At 40.5% G+C, this 20910-nt stretch overlaps 1 protein-coding gene and 1 long non-coding RNA gene across 3 annotated transcripts in view; one reads left to right on the forward strand and one right to left on the reverse strand.

The window, feature by feature from the left end:
* The window catches only part of LOC137300594 (uncharacterized), a 43877-nt gene that overhangs the window by 4081 nt on the left and 18886 nt on the right, over positions 1 to 20910 (forward strand). The window contains exon 2 of the long non-coding RNA XR_010958137.1: positions 13591 to 13766. This is a non-coding gene — a long non-coding RNA (uncharacterized lncRNA). The remainder of the gene's footprint in view (positions 1 to 13590; positions 13767 to 20910) is intronic.
* LOC137300593 (TNF receptor-associated factor 2-like) overlaps positions 3657 to 20910 on the reverse strand; it is a 40637-nt gene continuing 23383 nt past the window's right edge. For both annotated transcript variants that reach the window (XM_067969762.1, XM_067969761.1), the window contains 4 exons: positions 18470 to 18880; positions 16123 to 16300; positions 9300 to 9448; positions 3657 to 5210 (listed from right to left, as the gene is read on the reverse strand). In XM_067969762.1, the coding sequence (XP_067825863.1) occupies positions 4989 to 5210; positions 9300 to 9448; positions 16123 to 16300; positions 18470 to 18880 (960 nt within the window). In that variant the 3' untranslated portion in view covers positions 3657 to 4988. The remainder of the gene's footprint in view (positions 5211 to 9299; positions 9449 to 16122; positions 16301 to 18469; positions 18881 to 20910) is intronic.

The following is a 20910-nucleotide window of genomic DNA, read 5'->3' on the forward strand; positions in this document are numbered from 1 at the left end:
CGATGAAGTCATGATGTGGAGATGCCGGTGATGGACTGGGGTTGACAATTGTAAACAATTTTACAACACCAAGTTATAGTCCAGCAATTTTCTGGATAGTCCAGCAATTGCTGGACTATAACTTGGTGTTGTAAAATTGTTTACAATCATACGATGAAAACATTGCAGTATTTAACCAGATGAAAAAATGACATTGAGCAGGATAAAAGAAAAGGAAAGTGGATATAGGGGGAAGCCAAAGCTGAAAGACCACGGCTTTTAAAGGAGAAATGAGATGGCAACACAGAGATTATGGGAAAGAATTACACATAGTAGACATAATGACTGTAGGGGCAAAGTGACTGGTAGAGCTGCATTGCGGAGCAAAGGAAGTGAGAAGCACTCACTATTAATGCACCTGCAGAATTTCTTTTTTTTAATTTAAGTAACAGGAAGAACAATTTTTTTAAGCTGCTCAAGGTGACAAATGTTAGTGTTTAGGGAAATATAATTCTTATTTCAGGCACTGGTGTCAGCTTCAAGCCCTCCCAGGTGAGCTGTAGCACAGTCAAATGCAAAGCAAAGCTCCCTCTACTCTACCCCAACAAGGTGCTTCACCCCAACCTCAGAAAAGCACCCCCATTACCCAAGTGTGACATTTTTCCATTTCTCACGCTAGCCATGTGTGGTCTCTCTGAGTGAAATTGCCAATTAGTACTAAGTTAGGAACCATTTGATGATGTAGGCTATGCCTACTAGGAACTAGATTGATTGTCCAACTCATCTCAAAAAGGACCCTAACAGCCCGCAGGCATAGACTTTCATTCCATCAGTCTGTGCTGCATTTGAATCCTGGTACAGAGGCGAAAGGCCAGTCTCTACCCGCTGTGCCACCCAGTTTCTTGCACATGTGTAATTCCAATGGATGGGGAAAGAGTCGAGATTGAGTTGCTAATGCTAAAACACAAAACTACAAACCAATGATGCTCATAAGCTACCTGAAACTTACAAGAGGAAATTTGTTTCCCATTAGTTGGACTTCAGCACACTAAGTTATACTGTTTAGCTGACTATTAGTTAAAGTTACTTTTTATTTAGATTCTATGCCCAAAGGAATGTCTGTCATATTTTATTTCTGTAGCTGAATACAAATACAAATCTGACAGCTGCCATTCAAAATTCTTCCCAGTTTCCTTTTTTGCATTAATTGGTGGTTCAGCGCAGGCTACCATTCACTGCATAAAGGTTCCCCAACCTCTACCAAACCAGAAGTTTGTTTTTCCCCCTTTATTTTATATTGCTCTTTTTAAAACTAATATATATATAGCGAACCAAAGCTACTCCCGTTGATGAGTTACAAAAATAGTTCTCTTTACCAGTAATATTTGCAGTATGAGGTGAATTGGGGAAAGAAAATTAAGAAAAAATAGCTTTCAGAACCTTCCCTGTGTGACCGACTACGGATTCCAGGTAGAATCGGGGCTACAATGTTGTAACCCTATATCTCACTCCTGAGTGTGGCTCCCCCGCTGTAAGCATCTGATTGCTGAATTTATGCCATGTCAAGCATATTAATTCTAATCAAAAGTTTGATTTGATTATGTGCCTTGAAAATTGGATCAGTGTCAATGAAACAACCCCTTAAAACACAATTGAAAGATAAAGAAGGGACTGTTTAAAGAGGAAGCAGGAAGTAAGGGAGTACTCTATTCATTACTTGGGACTTTCCTAAAGTACTGAAACATGATTAATCTGTAATCGGGGTTTTGATGGTTCTAAAATCCCCTAAATTACAGTTTAAAAACTCATTTTTTATAACCCCTAAGAAATAGCTTCCAGTATCGTACACCACAGAGTACGCTGCAAGTTTATTTAGAGAAATAAAACCAAGCACTTCTTCAGGGTACCTTTGAAGCATCAATTTACAGTTTTCACAATCCTGTTAATGCTTCCTCCATGTTAAATTCTCTGTGGACATGCTGTTGATAACATTATTAACAGCTAATGCCAGTTATGTTGATCTCATTATTAGGAAGCTCCCAGCAATTTTCCCTGGTTGACATCAGAGCCTTCCTGAATTACTACACAGTTAATTACTGGAATCGTTTTTAGTTCTGTAAATCCTTTCAAGAAACTATTCTGAGAAAACAATTCTAACTCAGCCTACTTGTAAGATGTAACAAATGAACGCAACAATTATTATGTGAAAATGCTACAATTCTATTTCATTATAAGGACAAATGACAGGGACTTTGAATGGGATTTAATATTGTACATTATAGCAAACAAATTTTAAAGCTTCTTTACTTAGTAGGAAATTAAATAATCATGGATGATTGCCTATAGTATGCTGGAAAAATTAAGATAGACAAGTCATTGGGAAGTGCGTGACTGCATCTAGAGTTTGCAGTTGACCATTATTGCAATTCGCTCAGATTTGCTACTGTTTTATTTATAAATTTGCACTGTAAATCTGCATTTATATTGACATAGTGCAGAGATACCAACCTTTAAGTATTGAAATCAGTGAGATAGCTTCTCTAAAAGTGGTATAATCCAAACTGAATTTCTGAGTTAACATGAATGGATTTAGTTAAATTGCCTTGTTTATGGTGCTGACTCTCGGGGCCAGCTCAATGCAGGAATTTTTCTAGGGGTAGGGGAAGAAATTTTTTGAAAACAATCATGCTGTGCATCTTATATTGGCAAACAATTTGTAATGGATAGATGTAAGGTGAAAGTGACAACGTACTAGAGGGACAATTTTTTCACTGGATTATGCTGACAAGATCTTGAATAGACCGAGGCTTAAAATCCCCCTTCCCTCAATTCACTACCATTTAAACCAGTACACATAATCTAAGATAGACTGCACTTCAGAAATTGTATTTTGAATGATTTAGTTTCCAGTGCAACTTCCATATGGGCATAACTTTGATATCACAGGAGTTCAATGGGAAAGAATGCTCTTAATGGCCCAAGCCAAGAAATGAACAGGTCCACCAAAAATAGTGATTTCATTGTTCAACTATACATCTGTCACGAGGCAATGTGTATGAAAGGTCTGCAATTACTGACGTGGAAATTTACTGACGTGGAAATCCCACTGTAGATTCTAATCAGTTAAAAAATTTGGTTCTACCGTAACAGCAATTATTTTGATACTAGGTCTAGTGTTGGGGAAGGGGAATACCCTTCTCACCTGCTCTATTATTGTGGTTCTATATATAATGTCTAACATTTAATTAAAAAGCACCTAGGTTAGCATGTGTCATGTCTGCATCTGTGAACTTACTTAGATTGGAAATTTCTCATGTTTCATTCTTTGAATTGTTTGCTATGTGTTTCCTCGATCATAATTTTACACAAAAGTTAAACTTACATTTAATTAATTGATGTTCCCAACTACATCGTAATTGCTGCTGGTTTGTTGAATTTTAAGAAAATGGATATGTTTGTCTGAAAATTAACTTATATCCTGTTAAAGATATAGGAAGTGCACTCAAAAGCAGCAAGTGCAATGACTAGCATTTTAAACTGCAGGGTTCTAACTCCAAAATACAAATTCCAAATAGAATGTGAAATAAGTCTCAAAGGAAGGATTTTCTGAAATCAAGGTAACAAGAAAGCAATTGATGAGAAGTAAACAAACAAATTACCCTCAAGACTGGTGACATGCTAAACTTAATGTGTTTTTAATGCTAGAATGGTCCAGTTGTAGCATAGTGGAAACTTATCACTTTAATTAAAACACGCTACAGTTTTTACACTACACAACATATTTTGTGGATGTAGGTTTTTAAAGAGTTATTCTTCAAACTTTGTTGAAATCTTGCTGTTGATATTAGCACAAGAACATTTTATGCTAACTTTATTAAACAAGGAAAACAATAAGAAAGCCAAATCTAAGAGTTATCCACAACATGTACTTCCCCTGAACTGATTCTGCGGAGACTGAAGGCCCCATTTTTCAAAAGTATTCCGGTGCCACATTTACATGAATTACAGTTGCGGTATGCAATTTAGGTTACATTACAATAAACAACACTTCCATTATATCACATCTCTCGGCAATTCACAGCAACTGTAGTTATGTATCCATTTTCACACAGCAAGACCCCACAAACAGCAATGGCATGAATAACTAATCTGTTTCTTCGATGATGTTGCTTGAGGGAACAAGGTTGGGCGTGTCACCTGGAAAACTCCCTGCTCTTCTTGAATAATGACACGGGTCTTTTAATGCCCACTTGAACAGGCAGACAGGTCCTAGGTTTTAATATCTCATTTGAAGGACTGAACATCCGGCAGTGCAATACCTCCTCAGTACTGTATTGAAGGGGTTGATTTTAACTTGAGGCGGGAATCGGGTGTGAGGGCCAAAGTGGGCACCAATCCGTCCATCCCCCCCCCCCCCCCCCCGGAGCGTAAGGCACAGGAGATTTTAACTCAGGGAACTCATTTACACGTGTAATGGCTGACTCCCACCCGAAGCTGGCAGGACTAACGTGATGGCTGACGAGTGGGAGTGGGAAATCGCGGGGGGCGGGGGGGCGAGAAATGGAGGGTAGGCTGCTGCCGGGGGACCCACTGAAATAGTTCCCGGCAAGGTAAGCTGGAAGGGGGAAGGTGTTTGGGAACAATCGTGGTTGTGGGAGGGATGGGAAGTCTGGATCAGGGGAGGCCCAAGTGCTCCACCTGACCCACAAGGAACCTTTAAAAAATAGAGCGCGCATCATACTGATAATACAATATTATGAAATACCTCTTTTTTTTCCCTCCTGAAATACATCCTATTTCAAGAAGAATGTCTTTTTAAGGTCATCTTACTTTCCTCTCTGTGAATATATCCTGATTATTGAGTTTAGTATTATCCTGCAGTGGCAGAAGAAGAGGTGGTAAAGTTACCACAGGTTTTACCTGTGTATCACTAAATTGTGCACTGCCAAGTACTAACTGTGTCACCTAACATCAAAACCATGAGCTGCTTCCACTGTAGAATTTTATAATCAATTTACAGGGACAACCTCTGCACCTACGAACATTTCATCACTGTCCACAAACTCGGAGAAGCTCTGGTTGAATTCAGATGAAGTCATAAACATGGAGAATCCACGTGGTGCATTCATATTTCCTACAGGTCTTTGTAAAGCTGGGTCCACAGTACTTGGAATGCAGATCTTCAGAATGGACTGCTGTCGATCTCTTAGGTTTAGTAAAGCAAGTTTCACCTGACAAAAAAGCAGAGAAACACATTCTGAACTGAAACTCTTGTATGGTTGCAATTACATCGAATTACACCGAGTCTACAACACAGAAACAGGCCAGTCAGCCCAACCGGTCTATGCCGGTGTTTATGCTCCACATGAGCCTCCTCCCACCCCTCTTCATCTAACCCTATCAGCATATCCTTCTATTCATTTATCCATCATGTGTTTATCTAGCTTCCCCTTAAACACATCTATGCTATTTGGCACAACTACTCCTTGTGGTAGCATGTTCCACATTCTTACCGCTCTTTGGGTAAAGAAGTTTCTCCTGAATTCCCTATTTATGACCACTAGTTCTGGTCTCCCCCACAAGTGGAACATTTTCTCTACGTCTACCCTATCAAACCCTTTCATTATCTTAAAGACCTCTATCAGGTCACCCCTCAGCCTTCTCTTTTCTAAAGAAAAGAGATCCAGCCTGTTCAGCCTCTCCTGATAAAGTGTATTCTCTCAGTTCTGGTATCATCCTTGTGAATCTTTTTTGCACCTTCTCCAATGCCTCTATATCCTTTTTATAATATGGAGACCAGAACTGTGCACAGCACTCCAGTGTGGTCTAATCCAGCTTCTGTACAAGTTTAACATAACCTCTTCTTTTCAATTCTATCCCTCAAGAAATTAACCCCAATGCTTGGTTTGCTTTTTTTTTAAAAATGGCCTTATTAACCTGTGTCACCACTTTTATTGATTTGTGTATCTGTACCCCTAGGTCCTGCTGCTCCTTTACCTCATTTAGACTCCTAGTATCCAAGCAGAATGTGGCCTCTTTATTCTTCCTACCAAAATGCACCACCTCACACTTATCTATATTGAAATTAATTTGCCAATTACACGCCCATTCTGCAAGTTTTTAATGTTGTCTTGTATTTTGTCGCATTCTTCTTTTGTGTTATCTACAATCCGCAATTTGGTGTCGTCCATAAATTTTGAAATTGTATTTCCGATTCCCGAGTCCAAATTGTCAATGTAAATTGTGAACAACAGTGGTCCCAGCACCGATCCCTGTGGAACACCAATTCCCATCTTTTGCCGGTCTGAGTAGCTACCCTTAACCCCTACTCTCTGTGTTCTGTTTTGTAGCCAGCTTGCTATCCATTCCGCTATCTGTCCCAACTCCACATGCTCTGACCATAGTCATGAGTCTACTGTGCGATAACTTATCGAAGGCCATTTGAAAATCCAAATATATTACATCTACTGCATTACTCTTGTCTACTCTTTCTGGTATTCGTTAAAGAATTCAATAAGGTTGGTCAAGCATGACCTTCCCTTTTGAAATCTGTGCTGACTGCTCTTTATCATTGTTTCAGTTTCTAGATGTTTTACAATTACATCTTTGAGTAAAGATTCCATTATCTTTCCTCCCACTGATGTTAAGCTAACTGGTCCATAGTTCCCTGGACTTATTCTATCTCCCATTTAAAATATAGGAATCACATTAGCTATCCGCCAGTCCTCTGCCAAAACTGCTCACTATTCCAGGATCAACCTGGAATGCCAAGATAACCCCCTGCTTCTCTTCTCCACTACAAACTGTCTTCTTAAACCCCCCCTCCCCTGCCTCCTCCACCCTCATCTCCAACAACAAGTGCAAGGAACTCATGGACTACTTTGTCACTAAAATTGAGACCATCTGTTCAGCTGCCTCTGCCGCTTCCCTCCCTTCCCCTAGCCCACCAAGCCAAACTTCCCCTATGGTTTCCCCCTGCTCTAGCCCTGATCTCGCATCTTTCCCTAATTTCTCTCCTATCTCCCTTCATTCCCTCTCCAAGCTCATCTTGACTATGAGACCCATCTCCTGCTCCTTCGACCTTATTCCCACCAAACTGCTGACCACCTAACTTCCTTTCCTGGTCCCCATGTTAGTTGATATTGTTAACGATTCCCTCTCCTTGGGTTCTGTCCCCCTCCCCTTCAAATCTGCCATCATCACTCCCCTCCTCAAAAATCCCACCCTTGACCTCTCTGTCCTTGCAAACTACCACCCCATCTCCAACCTCCCTTTCCTCTCCAAAGTCCTTGCTATCTCCTTATGTGGCTTGGTGTCAAATTTTGTTTGAAAATCGCTCCTGTGAAGCACCTTGGGATGTTTTACTATGTTAAAGATGCTATATAAATGCAAGCTGTTGTTGTTGTTGTTGGCAGCCTCTGGCACTATTCCCTTTTCTCATGAATTTTGATGTATATGTAACAGTGCCTCTGCTATCTCTTCCCTAACTTCTTTTAATATGTGTGGATGCAATCCATCCGGACAAGGGGTTTGATCCTCTCTAGGTTTGATTAGTTTATCAAATATCTCCCCCCTTTCTATCTATCTTAAAATTAAATTATTGTTATGCCAGCAAATGGTGGGTCACACAAAATATGCCAGTGACAAATAACACAGGTGTATGCAGATGTGTAAAAGTTCTCCACTTGGGTGGCCAATTAGCTGTTGCTTGCGCTGCTACAACTGACTTGCTGCCTCAAGAGATGTCACAGGATTCTTTCTTGTTCCCTTTTCTCAGGCACAGCCCCTTTTCCCTTCAAAACCACTGTCATCATCCCTTCCTCAAAAATCTGATCCAACCTTTCCAACTACCATGCATCACCAAGATGGCTTACCTCCACCTCAGCAAATAGTTTATTGCTATAGTTTTTGCTAGATCAGGAATTCCTGTCCACAGTGCACAGCAGTTTGTCCACTTACGGAGTGAAACAACAAGGTTGGGTAGTAGCCGGGGATGACAGCAAAGAGTGCATCAGGGAGGGAGAGTGTCTGTGAGTACAGTAGCATGGCTCTGTGAATGAAGGGGAGGATTTAGGAGTGGAAGTGATCAAAAGTGAAACATGGGATAAAATGCTGAAAATCTGAAACTTTCAGAAATAAGCAGTAGGAATTAGCTGTGTGTTCAATCTCTCAAGAAATAACTTTCTCCCCTGTGAAGTACCTTGGGACATTTTTCTACATTAATGACACTGTTTAAATGCAAGTTGTTGTTTCTCAGTTCTTGTTGATGACTATTTTGGTAGCATTTGAGGAAGTGATGATCAGGTTGGTCTATCAAACATGAATAATCCCAAACATTATTTATGTTTCCTATAATTTTTTTAAAAATCAATTGTGAGATAAAATGAACCAGAATGCACTATTTTTTGTAAAAATCTAAATTTGCTGAATGACAGCAGGCTGCAAGGCCTCATAATCAGCATCCAATGTCAACATGACACTGCTTTGCACTAACGCTACATCTGTTGTGTGAATGCACCTTTACAGGAGAAAGTGTCCCAATGAGGAAGTGTTGTCCTTGAAAGCTGCTTATCTGTACAGATCATGTAAGAGTAGAAATTCTTTAAAGAGTTTTCTTATCTTTATTTACAAGCCTGCACCTCTATCTCAGCTAGATACGCAGGCATGAATCCAGCCAGGGGATCATCTTTGGCATGTCTATCACAGAACAAGGATCTCCTTTTGCTGGCATCATATAGTCCATTCATTGCAGAGCTTTCCCTTTTTTTTTTAAACAGTTCTCTTGTGGAGGTGTAATTGCTTATTTTGTATTTTAGCAATATTTTACATTGCCTAGGGACTTCCTATGTCATATTCTATTTCCTGGCTGAGGCGGGTGGAAAGAACTCTTTGCTCCCAGGGCCCTTTCCAGTACCAGATTGTCACAGCTTGCAAGGCATATGCAAATGGCCTAACACCTGTTTCAGGCACGGGCACTGGATGCCGATTTTACTGACTTTACCAATATGGCGATCAGCACATAATTGGCGCACATGTCCCGCCCACCATGTTGGATGCTTAGGTGACTGTTTTGCGCCTGAAAAATGGATGCGGAACCATCAAATTTCTAGGCCAATATTTGCACTTAATAATGCTACTTAAAGCAATATTTAAGACAAATAGGGAGTGAAATTCCTCCTGCTAATAACTTTAGTGAAAAAATAAGAATAAGTACAAAATGGGAAATGGTGTTTCATATTTATGCTAATTCATATTGGCAGGAGAAATTTCACCCCTGTAGTTAGGAGGAAGAAGCTTGTCCTGGTTGCACGTTTCCTTACCTTTTCTTTAAAAGGCCACTGAGACAAAGCATCGTACTGCCCTTTGAGCAAAATATAATAAAGTGAAATGTGTGTTCCCCGAGCCTCTTCATGGCCAGCCAGATATATTCGAAGGCACATCTTATACCCATATTTGCAAAAGTAAAATTCTGTGTAAGTAATGGAGAATAAAGAATAAATTCAGATATATCCTCCTATTATCACTATACTTTTATACTGAGCAGAGATCAGCTCACTGGGTGGAGCAGTTTACAATTCCTACAACACATGTAGCAAATGGTAATGACCTCTATCCCCAAATTAACAAATGCTGCTTTATATAGATTTTAAAGAGAAAAATGGAAACAGTGAAAAGGAAGGGGCAACCATCTGAAGATATAAAGTAATAGTATTATACATCTTGTTAAATTTTTATATCAGTAGATGTAAAACATATTTTCACAGAAAGCAGGCTTGGACCTGATGCATAAAATAGTCCCATGAGGGAAAATCTTAAACATCTCAAGCACCTCATATTTCAGGTTTTTCATACAATCCAATCATACGATTATGTTGTTCATTCAGATGCTAATAAGATATAATTTGAAATCCACAAAACTATGAGCTGTAATTTTTTTTAACTGAGAGGTAATTAACTCAGTGTTTCCAACTGATAACAATATTGGGGGAAGATTTCCTCTGTACACAATCTATTAATATAGTAAAATTCTTGCAACTAATACACGCTTCAAGTTTGTCACATTTCCTGTTGTCATACTTTTGACATCACACGTTATTGATTTGCTGCTGTTTTACTTTGAACAAATCAGAACTGAAGAAATACGAAATGAGCAATTCAAAAGCAAAGAAAACGGTTAGAATACTGCCAATGAGAAACTACTATGGCCTAATGATATCAAGCAATCCAGAATGACCAGGCAGGATAACCGACTGAAAGAAAAAAAAAAGTGTCTTTCCTCATTCTAAATTGAGTTCCTTTTCTTTTCCAAAATAAAAATCAGTTGAATTTTTAAAAATTTCACAAGCAAACAAAAAGGATCTAATTAGCATCACCTATTGATAAAATGTTGACATGTTATAAATAGTATAAGTGGTGACAGATGAGACAAAGAGAGAAAGAAAAAGAAAGAGAAATGCAAAAGCCCCGATTTCAACCCAGGGCGGGAATTAGGCAGGCGGGAACGGGGTGGGCGGCATGTATGAAGCACAAGCCATTTCAACTTCCCGGCCTCATTAACTTTTGAAGGACCAGCTGCTCTCCCAATCGCCTGCAGAATCAGGCAGCCTGCCCACATCACCCAACACTCAACAACTGTGTAAGACTTGTTGGCTGCAGAGATGAGTCGAAGGGCTGCCCCCCACTTTTTTGATGCCTCCCTGAGGGCCAGGAAGGGGGGGGGGGGTGTACTCTTCCATGGTGCCTGCAGGAGCATCCCCAAGGCCATTGTCAGGCAGGCCGGGACAGAAGTGGCTGATAGGATCAGTGCGAACACCATCACCCCCAGGATCTGGACTCAACGCAGAAAGACATTTAGCAACCTCGCGAGGGTGAGTACACCTCTTCATCTCTCCACCTCTCTCACAACACTCTTCTCACTCCCTCCCCCACTACTCTCAACTATTATCTCCCCTCCATCACATCCTTCAACATACAATCAGAACATCACAGTAAAACACCTCTCATTCCAAACACACTCACTACTTCCTTTCCGCTCCTCACACCACACATTAACACCATTCTCTTTTCACATACTACCACCGCCCAACCACTCCTACCACTCCTTTCTTACTTCACATCATACATACTTCGCTTTACATTCGTCACCTTCTAAATGAATCATGAGCATTGGGGAAGGAGAGTTCTGATGGAATATCCAAGCAGGGTGTTTGCATATTACTTGTATCCCTTAATTCAACTCAGCACAGGTGCAGCAAGTTTAGCAATTTCAGCCTGCTATCTCAAGACTGTCACCTGATCATGTACAGTTTCCTTCTCCCATCCTAACTCTTCTTCTTTTTCTCTTTCTTCTAGGACCAAGAGGGTCCTGAAGAAGAACAGACCTCTGAGGAGGACAATCCTCCTGAGGATGCACTGTCAGGCACTCCACCGCTCCCAGGCATCAGCTCTGATGGTATTTTGCATAGGCTAGATAGTGATCTAGAGGGGTCTGCATGTAGTCAAACACTCAGCACCAGTGGGCAGCAGTAGCTACTGGTGACAGGGACAGCCCAAGCAAGAGGCACTCTCCCAACTCTGCTGAGGAGAACAGAGGTAAGGACTTTCAGGGCCCAGCCTTGAGAAGAAAACTGCTGGCCTCACAATAGCTGTACAGATAATGAAGGCATGCCAAGGAATTTCACTACTATGGCTGATAGTGTGGAGGAGTCGGCATCCAGCCCTTATGGTGTCATCTCGTATGGAATCACCATTCTGCAGTCTACCCCGGATAGTGTGGTCACCTTCAGGGATGCTACAGCCGGACCCTCACAGCAGGAGTCCATGCTAATACATTTTGAAGCTTTGGTGGAAGCTCAAACAGCTGCCATGCAAACTCTGGGCTCCACAGTATCAGCTGTGGCTCAGTTGCTAGCACTCTTGCCTCTGAGCCAGAAGGTGGTAGGTTCAAGGCCCACTCCAGAGACTTGAGCAATCCAGGCTAACACTTCAGTGCAATAGTGAGGGAGTGCTGCACTGTCGGAGGTGCCGTCTTTCGGATGAGATGTTAAACCGAGGCACCATCTGCTCTCTCAGGTGGACGTAAAAGATCCCATAGCATTATTCGAAGAAGAGCAGGGAGTTCTTCCCAGTGTGCTAGCCAATATTTATCCCTCAACCAACATCACTAAAACAGATTATCTGGTCATTATCACATTGCTGTTTGTGGCACCTTGCTGTGCGCAAATTGGCTGCCGCGTTTCCTACATTACAACAGTGACTGCATTTTTTAAAAAGTACTTCGTTGGTTGTAAAGTGCTTTGGGATGTCGTGAAAGGTGCAATATAAATGCAAGTCTTTCTTTTACGCTGGAGAGATTGGTGGATCGACTGGATAGAGGCTTTAAAGAGGTCGGTCATCTTCTGCAATCTGCTTTCCCGCAGATTAGCGTAATTGATGATGCCCAGCCTCAAGGGAATGCCAGTGGTGTGATGGGAGCAGTATGTTATGCCCTGCATGGCAAAAAAAACGGATCCTCCCACTCACCGTAAGCAATGCCGTGGGAGATCTGCTGGTGTGTAAAAGAAATTGTAAAGCCATCTATAAAGAACAGGCTTTCAATTTCAGTATATTTACTAAGCAGAGAAAATGTTACCCCATCGTATGTGGTGAAGCATGGTTATGAAGTTTCTAATCAATATATCTATAATGGAGGTGTTTGTTATGGTCAAGAAGCACATCCCTTGCTCATCGAGTGCTAACCTGTGATGAATAGTTTCATTCTAAAAGGTTTGCTAAAGTTTGGGAACAGTGGACAACACTAGGTTGCTGAGGGGAAACTTCAGCATTCCCACGTGTTCATATATCCCTCATCATGCACAACCAATTATTCCATTCCAAGTTCTGATGACCAGCTCTCATAAACACATCCTCAGTATAACTAAAATAATCTATTCTCATCCCACCAGTTACATCTCTTTTACATTGTGCCAAGAAATAGCACATTAACATGGCACCCAGGTGCCATCAACACAAGTATATTAATTATAACATTGAGACCCCAGTACTGCATGAAGAAATAATTGGCAACGTATTTTTTAAATAACTCTTTGACCATGTGTCATTCAAAAATCCCCAGATTAATCTTTTTAACAGCAATCTTGAATAAATATAAATCACATCCTCTCTTTTCCTTTTACAGGAAGGAAACAACCCCAACGTTTTCACTGCTCAAGGACATTTTGTCCCTGACAGTTCTCCAAAATGTTGATGCTTTGCCCAGCTGAACATAACAAAACAAAACTGTGTCTCCAGGCAGATGCAAACAAAATAAGATTTAGTCTAAAATCTTGATTATATGGGGTGCTGGGGATGAACCATTGTTTTAGATGTGGTGAAGCAGCAGGAACCTTGATGCACTTCCTTTAAGAGTGCTGCAAGCTGCATTGCTCAAGTATAGGAGGGAAATTAAGATTCACATGTAGCCCGACCATTAAGAGCAACCTACTTTTAACTGCAAAACTATCTGTCACAATTAGATTAGCCGAGTAGAATGAAATCTGCTCTGCTGGAAAAAAATAGTTGATGTAGCAGCTCTGGAAATTCTACACTGAAATTAATTTCTTCTCTTTTTAGCAGTGAGTGGTACAGCACATTTGAGCACCAACTTATAGTGGACATGAAGTGGTAGGACTGAGGGAGCATTGCCTCTGGGTTACTGTGCCACAGCTCCTACTGATTGATTTGAGAGAAAAATTGGTAAGGACCTGGGAAAAAGATGTTCAGCAAATGTACTGTCTGCAAAAACCAAGGTGAGACAATGAATAATATAGGATTTATACCTATTTGAAAATATACATGGGGTATGATCATGTTGGTAATTTAAAATATCCCATCCCAATTTTTTGTTTGGATGAGATTTTAAACCTGGTGTCTACAATGCCTGTTTTCAGTAGTTTTTCAATGGTTTCAATATATTTTTGTTTGATTTGCCAGTTCAGTTGTACAGTGGACCATAAACAGGAGTTCTTATGCAGGTAACATTTTGATGGAACCATGCTCTGTAAGCAGAAGAACAATAGGTCTGCATCTCTAATGTGATGGTTCAGATTGTGAAAAACCGATCAATTAAGAATTTAAGCAACATCAAGTATACAAGAATGGATGAACATTATATAAATGGTATATATGGTAAATTGTACATGGTGTGAACTATCTTTAGGAACTTGTGTGGCACTACTTAATTATTGAAACTGATATATCATGCAATGATACTTGTTCTCCCAGCTATTAGAATTGCGCAATTCAATAATATATTGTTATCATTGTTTGCAATAATTTAATGAGGACTGAGACATTTTAAAACTGAGTCTTTGGAATCTGTGAGGTCCATGGGAATATCTTAGAGGATCTGCGAGGCCATCAAATTTCTATCCATCAGACACTGGATTTCTGTATTTGTCTTACTAGCATGTTATTTCTGTTGCTTTCTATATTTATCTAATATATAGCAAACGTCTTACGTATGGTACACACTTCCTTTCCACTTGCTTACTTTCTGTCACAATTTTTGAGTCATGCTTTTTACGTCAACATTTGTAAAAGCAAAATCCTATATCAACGCCAATATAACGGCAAATGTGTCAACATTTGCTGCCACACTGCAGTTGCAGACCTCTGGCCACTAGGTGGTGCTATGACGTTGCCAAGTCTGCCCACCATTTTATTTTTCCCTTTCATTTTTGGGTGGTTTATAAACATTTCTGGTCTGTTTTAAATCCAATTAGGACACATCATTCTGTGACTCAAAATGGCAGGACACTGCTAAACCACAACCAAACCTCAGGACCACCTCCCTAGTGCTGTCAAAATTCAGGACTGTCCCCTGTTAGGAATTTGGAGGAGACACCAAGGTAGGTGAAGAAATGATACTGGAGTGGGTCTCAGGTCTGACGGCTGTACTGTGAAACCTTAGCACCTCCATCAAAGTCCTGGCAAACTCCAGAACCCCACTGCTGGTCAGCCAATCTGCACACCCCAGCCTCGTCCAGTGCTACCAAAGTCCAGGTCTCTCTCAGAGCTGTTAGATGCATGAAACATATGAACATATGAAAAAGAACAGGAAAAGACCAACAAGTCCAGTCAGCCTGTCACATTAAACATCTTTCCCCTTCCTTATTCTGCTAAACAGCAGGTAAGTACCTCCAGACTGGCACATCTTTCCTGCAATCTTTCTATCATTCATATTCAAAAGATGAGAGATAAAAATTTGGTACATATGTAAAAGAAACATATAATAATATTCAAGTCCACTGATTTACAGCTTTCACAGAAAAATCAAAACTCAAGGAATTTGATCTCTAAAGCAGTAGCAAAAATCTACATGAGGAAAGGCAATTTCACTCAGTCAATAAGTAGACCTGATAGTAGTACACTGTGCATTACGTGATATAACATCCAATGTAGCGTATACTCTGATTCTTCGTGAGAAATGCCACAGAACATCTGCTAATAAATAATAAATTTTCTGCAACAATAGCATAGTTAATATTTTCTTTTGGAAATTAGGACAGAGGGGTCCTTGAGAGCATATTTGTATTTGCAGAGGTTTCCCACACAGAAAACCTAGAAAATATTGGTTTAAGAAAGAATTTTTTTTATTGGTTCTGGGACGGATCTTTAAAACTAACAGAACTAAATGAGCTGATCTCAGCAATACGATTGGGCTGTATTAGGGAGGGGAAAATCACTTCTGATTGCTGTCCAGTGACTCCTGCTAGAAGTACACATAGAAGAACCATAGAAATTTATTGCCAGAAGGAGGTCATTTGGTCCATTGTGCTGGTTCTTTGCTACAGCAATCCAAAACAAATCTCACTGCCCTGCTTTCTCCCCATAGTCCTCTATCTCCCTCTGCTTTGAATGTCTGCGTGTAAACATTGGATGAGGACTGGAACAGGCTCAGCTACGATACCACCACATGATCAAATAGCCTGTCTAGGTTCACTTATGAATAATGGCTATTTCAGTAAGGTTCTAGAGGGTGTCCAGTGCTTGTGGAAGAGGAATGGGGAGAAAGTCAAATGGGGAAAAAGGACATAGAAAAGTAAAAAAATAACTATTAGAACAAACTAGGAATTGTCACATATGCTGCAGATAATGACATACCACTGGAATCCAAGTAAGGCTTTGTTCCATCGACGGCTTCTTGCAACCTTTTCTTAATTTGTGGAATTTTCCAGATAAATATGCCAGTTTGTGTCATTGGTTCCAGTGCCATCATTTGTGCTGCAGTATCTTGTATAACCTGCTCTGTTCGATGCAGTCTACACTCAAAATTTGTCAGCTTTTGGGAGTCAGAATATCAAAAAGAATCATCGTTAGTGAAAATGTTTATCGAATTAGACCAGTTTATTATTTTGTGTTAATTGTGTTACTGTAATATGAAACAGATGAGTACCTTAAATAGAAAAGTTACTGAAATATCATTAACAATTAGGGACTGTCAAATAGTGATTTTTTTTTCCATTTTCTCTGCAGTACTGGTTTGAACCGTAGAAGGGGGTCATTCGGCCCATCGTGCCTATTTTGCCTCTTTGCAAAAGCAATCCAAAACTAACCCCGCTGCCCTGCTCTCTCCTTATCGCCTTGTATCTTATACAGTCATGGTGATGAGCTCTTCAGGATGCTGTAAATCAGGAAGGTTTTAGGGGGCTGTTAAATCTTCGGCCAGAGTGCCCCCTGAAGCTTTGGGGTCTGCATGAGGCTAGAAAAATGGCAGGAAGAAGTAAAAATACTTAGAAGAAGTACTAACTGAATACAAAGGTGTTGCTGGGATTTACAGATTATAGAGAACTTCATGGCTATGTTATGATTTCTACTGAACAACAAAAAATAATTTCTTTAATTTGGGGGTACACTGTCTAATTTTTTTCTTCTCATCTCCCAGAGTCACCTCAACTATGGCACAGAGGGAAACTTGCTTTCAGGTCTCTACCAATGCTGATCTGAATTAGCCACCAGCATGTATGTGAGAAGAGCTTGGAGCCAATCCTTCTTTCCTCTCTCTCTTGGGAGGGAGTATCTGGCTACCTGGTACTTTCTCCTAGCTATGTATTCAGGAACTCAGTAGGTTGGGAGGAATTGAATCAGTGTTAGTGAAGTTGTATAATGCTCTGGGCAGAGTGCACCTCGAGTACCATGTCCAGTTCTGGTCACTGAGACACAGGGGAGAGATATTCAAGCTTTGGAGGTGGTGTAAAGAAGAGCCAAAAGGCTGCTTCTTAATATCAAAAGTATGAGTTATGAGGAAAGACTGGAGAAACTTGGGATTTTTAGCTTGGAATTAAGGTATCCGAGATAGCTAAAGGTATGGAGAAAGTAGATCCAGAGTATTACTTTAAATTAAATTATGAGAGTAGGTCACAGGGACATAGGTTCAAACTAATCAAAGGCAAATTCAGGACTGCTGTCTGGAAATTCTTCTTCATACAAAGAGTGATCAACATATGGAACAGACTTCCGGGAAGAGTAGTGGAAGTGGAAACCCTGCAATCTTTAAAAGCAACAATTGGGTGCTGAAATGGGGAAAATTTAGGATCTCTCTGGATGAATGATAGGCTGAATCACCTTCCTCATCTGTAATTATCTTGTGATCTTGTAAAATACCATCGCATTAGCACTCAGACTTACTGGCAATTGTGTAGTTGTCAGCTTTGGCAGAAATACAATCCAATTATATTAATGCAGCTGGCGAGCCTGGGTCATGATATGAAAGATATGGGTACCAGGGAAATCCCACACAGATAAGACTTGCTAAAAAAAATTAGATGTAAATTTCTTGCTCTTTTCCCCAATATAGCCACTTACCCCAGTGGATTTTCCAGCAGCAGGAGGGGCAGCAACTTACCATCAAACAGAACATGGGTTTTTACTAATGCAGCAAGATGAATTGCTTGCTAGTTTTAAACTCCGCCCCACCTCCAACTCACATCAAGCCTCCCATTAGAGAGCAAATTTTTATTGGCTGGACCACCTGGAGAAGGATAGGAAAACTGACCAGGAAGGGATTCCTTCCACCACACTGTAAAAACATGTCTCTTGGCAGGTCAACCAATTACAGTGCCCTTTGCCCTCTCACCCAAGGATAGTTGGATCCAGGTGCGTGGGGGCAGGGGGAGACAAAAACATAGGAAAAAGAATCATGCTAAAATTTATTTTTTTGCTGCATCGTGGAATATTCTAAAATTGTATTGATGGAAATGTGAAGGACTCAAAGTACCTGCACTGCCATATTTTTCACTTTTGATCTTTAAATGGTATATTAATATCAGAAGGAAAATAAAATCCTACACTATAATAATATGAACAGTTAAAATGGTACAGAGCAAGAACCAAAGAAATGTGTAACCAAAAGTCAAAGGTTGTTCATTTAAGCTGTCAAATGTGGCTTCTTTTAAAAAAAAAAACTCCCACTAAAATGAATGAATTAAATGAATTTAACATTTTAACTAACCTTATTTTCTACATCAGTAAACTTTTGGTTATTGAGCTCTATCCATCTATTCAAAGTAGTTACAATCCTTGAGCATTTGTTAATCTCCCTTGGCACTGCAGTCAGCCCATCGTCAAAGGCAGTTATTTTAGTTTCAACAATTGTGACACATTGCTGTGCTGATTCCATGATCTTGCAGAATTCTTGCAGTTCTTTGCAGACTTCATTTATTTGATGATCGTTCTGAAAAGCTGTGAGCCTCAACTGCACCTTGCTAGTTTCTGCCTCCAATTGCATTAAAGTTCTTGACATATCTGGTGGCAAGTTGGCAGGAATTACTTTCTGATTCAGCTTCATGACTTCATCCAATAAAAGATTAAGGTGCTGTCTCACAGATCCAGCCGTGTGTTCCTGAATCTTTGATCTCCCGCCCTAGAACAGAAAAGTGTGTCAGCTTTAAGTTGTAACTAAGGTTTATGGCAATGGTAGAGGATGGCTCTTACCCTTTTGTAGCATTTGGGGAAGGCTTTTAGGGTTCAGCAGGAAGAGGAAGGTTGTGAGATTTGGCAATATAGAGGGAGCGATGCTGGAGTTTTATACTGCTGGAGTAGCAGTCCTGCCTTTGGTAGCACAGCAGAGGGGATCGTGGGGTTTGGAGTGATTTGAGGGAGGTCCTGGCAGAATTGATGTGGTAAATTGTAATGTCTGGCAATATTAGGAAATGGATCCTGGAGTAAGTGAAAGGTGAGGGCAGAGGAAGGATTGTGGGGTCGTTGAGTCTTGAGGAGGATCCTGGGAAGTGGCTTCAGCAGAAGAGGGGGCTTGAGATCTGGCAACAAGGAGTGGAGTGCTCAGAGGCTAGTAGCACGTGGGGTCAGGGTTCAGAGCACTGGGAAGATGTTCCTAATGTCTGGCACCAAGGCGGGGGGAGGGAGGGTAAGACTGGGCAGAGAATTAATGCTCCTCCCCGCCTCAATTTCAAGTATACATCCTCCCCCAGTGTCCCATCACAATCCAGCACTGCCGAATCCCATATTCCACCTACTGGTGAGATGTCTCCACCTGTCCCCAGTTTTCCCTCCAATGTCCCATTCCTGCCATTGTCTGGTGCTGCACATAGTGCGGGTGAGTGGCACAGGGAGATAATGCTGATTGTAGTTGCAAGACCAGGACATCAAAGGGAAGACTGGGTGGATGGCAAGATGAGTCAGGGGGGCCTGGGTGTGGTGAATTAAGAAGGGAGGTTGGGATGGGTAGATAAGAGCAGTGGGGGAGGGTAACCTGGGGTCTGGCAGTTATATACACACATAGATAAATAATAGAATTAAAAAGAATGTACAGCACAGAAACAGGCCCTTTGGCCGAACAGGTTCATGCCGGTGTTTATGCTCCACACAAGCCTCCTCCCTCCCTACTTCATCTAACCTTATCAGCATATTCTTCTATTCCTTTCTTCCTCACGTGTTTATCTAGCTTAACCTTAAGTGCATCTGTGCTAGTCGCCTCAACTACTTACTCCATGTGGAATATGTAGTATAATGCTGTGCATGTACACAAAATTCTCTTGGATTGGCTTTTTCTCAAGGATAAAGCCTTGACATCATTCTGCTTTGGATTTCCCACATGCACGTTAATTTCCCCTATATATTTCTGTGGAAATAACAAGTGGCCAGAACTTAGGAGGAGATTTCAATCATATGAATGATGTCACTATACACTCTCACATTGCCTTCTGTGTTGGTGTTTATTTTGTTAGTAAAAGGTTCACCCCCCCCCAATAAAATGTTTTGGACTTTTTCAGCACCCTGATCTGCTTGAATATGAACAGTCCCCATTGTATTTATTTGAATTCACACAGCAGATTCTTTCCTCCCACGATGTGGCAGAAAGTCCAGGTTTCACCCACATTCTGCCGGGATTTTTTTAAATTACAAGAACACCTTCAGTCAATGTGAGAAACAGGAAATTCTCTCAGTACAATATATATATATAGGATATTCAACGAGAAAATGTACACTACACAAATTACTCCATGAGTGTGGAAATGAAATATGGTTTGAGAACCCACTAGATATTAAATTTATCGAATGAGTAGGTCTGACTGAATAACATGCAAATCACAGTCACAAGTCTACAATGATGTAAAGTGTTCTCATAAATATATGAGTCATAAATATACTTTGTTTACTTTTTTAGGGCTCTGTATATTTAAAAGGTGATTGTTGTTTACATTTTAAATGTACAGGAACTATAGTGTAGGAACTACAGGACAAAACTGTCTATAGTTTGGGTGAAAATGAACGGATTTCATACACACAAAATGTTATAAATCTGATGGGTGAATTTGCAGAAAATGTCGACCCAAACAATACAAAGCCATTGTTCCTGCAAAGAGATCCCTGCCAACCCTGATTTTTTTTTTAGCATGGTGCCAAGTCTTGTCCAGCTGTCCTGATTCCTGA

This window comes from Heptranchias perlo, chromosome 31 (assembly GCF_035084215.1).
Source record: "Heptranchias perlo isolate sHepPer1 chromosome 31, sHepPer1.hap1, whole genome shotgun sequence".
Classification (NCBI taxonomy): domain Eukaryota; kingdom Metazoa; phylum Chordata; class Chondrichthyes; order Hexanchiformes; family Hexanchidae; genus Heptranchias; species Heptranchias perlo.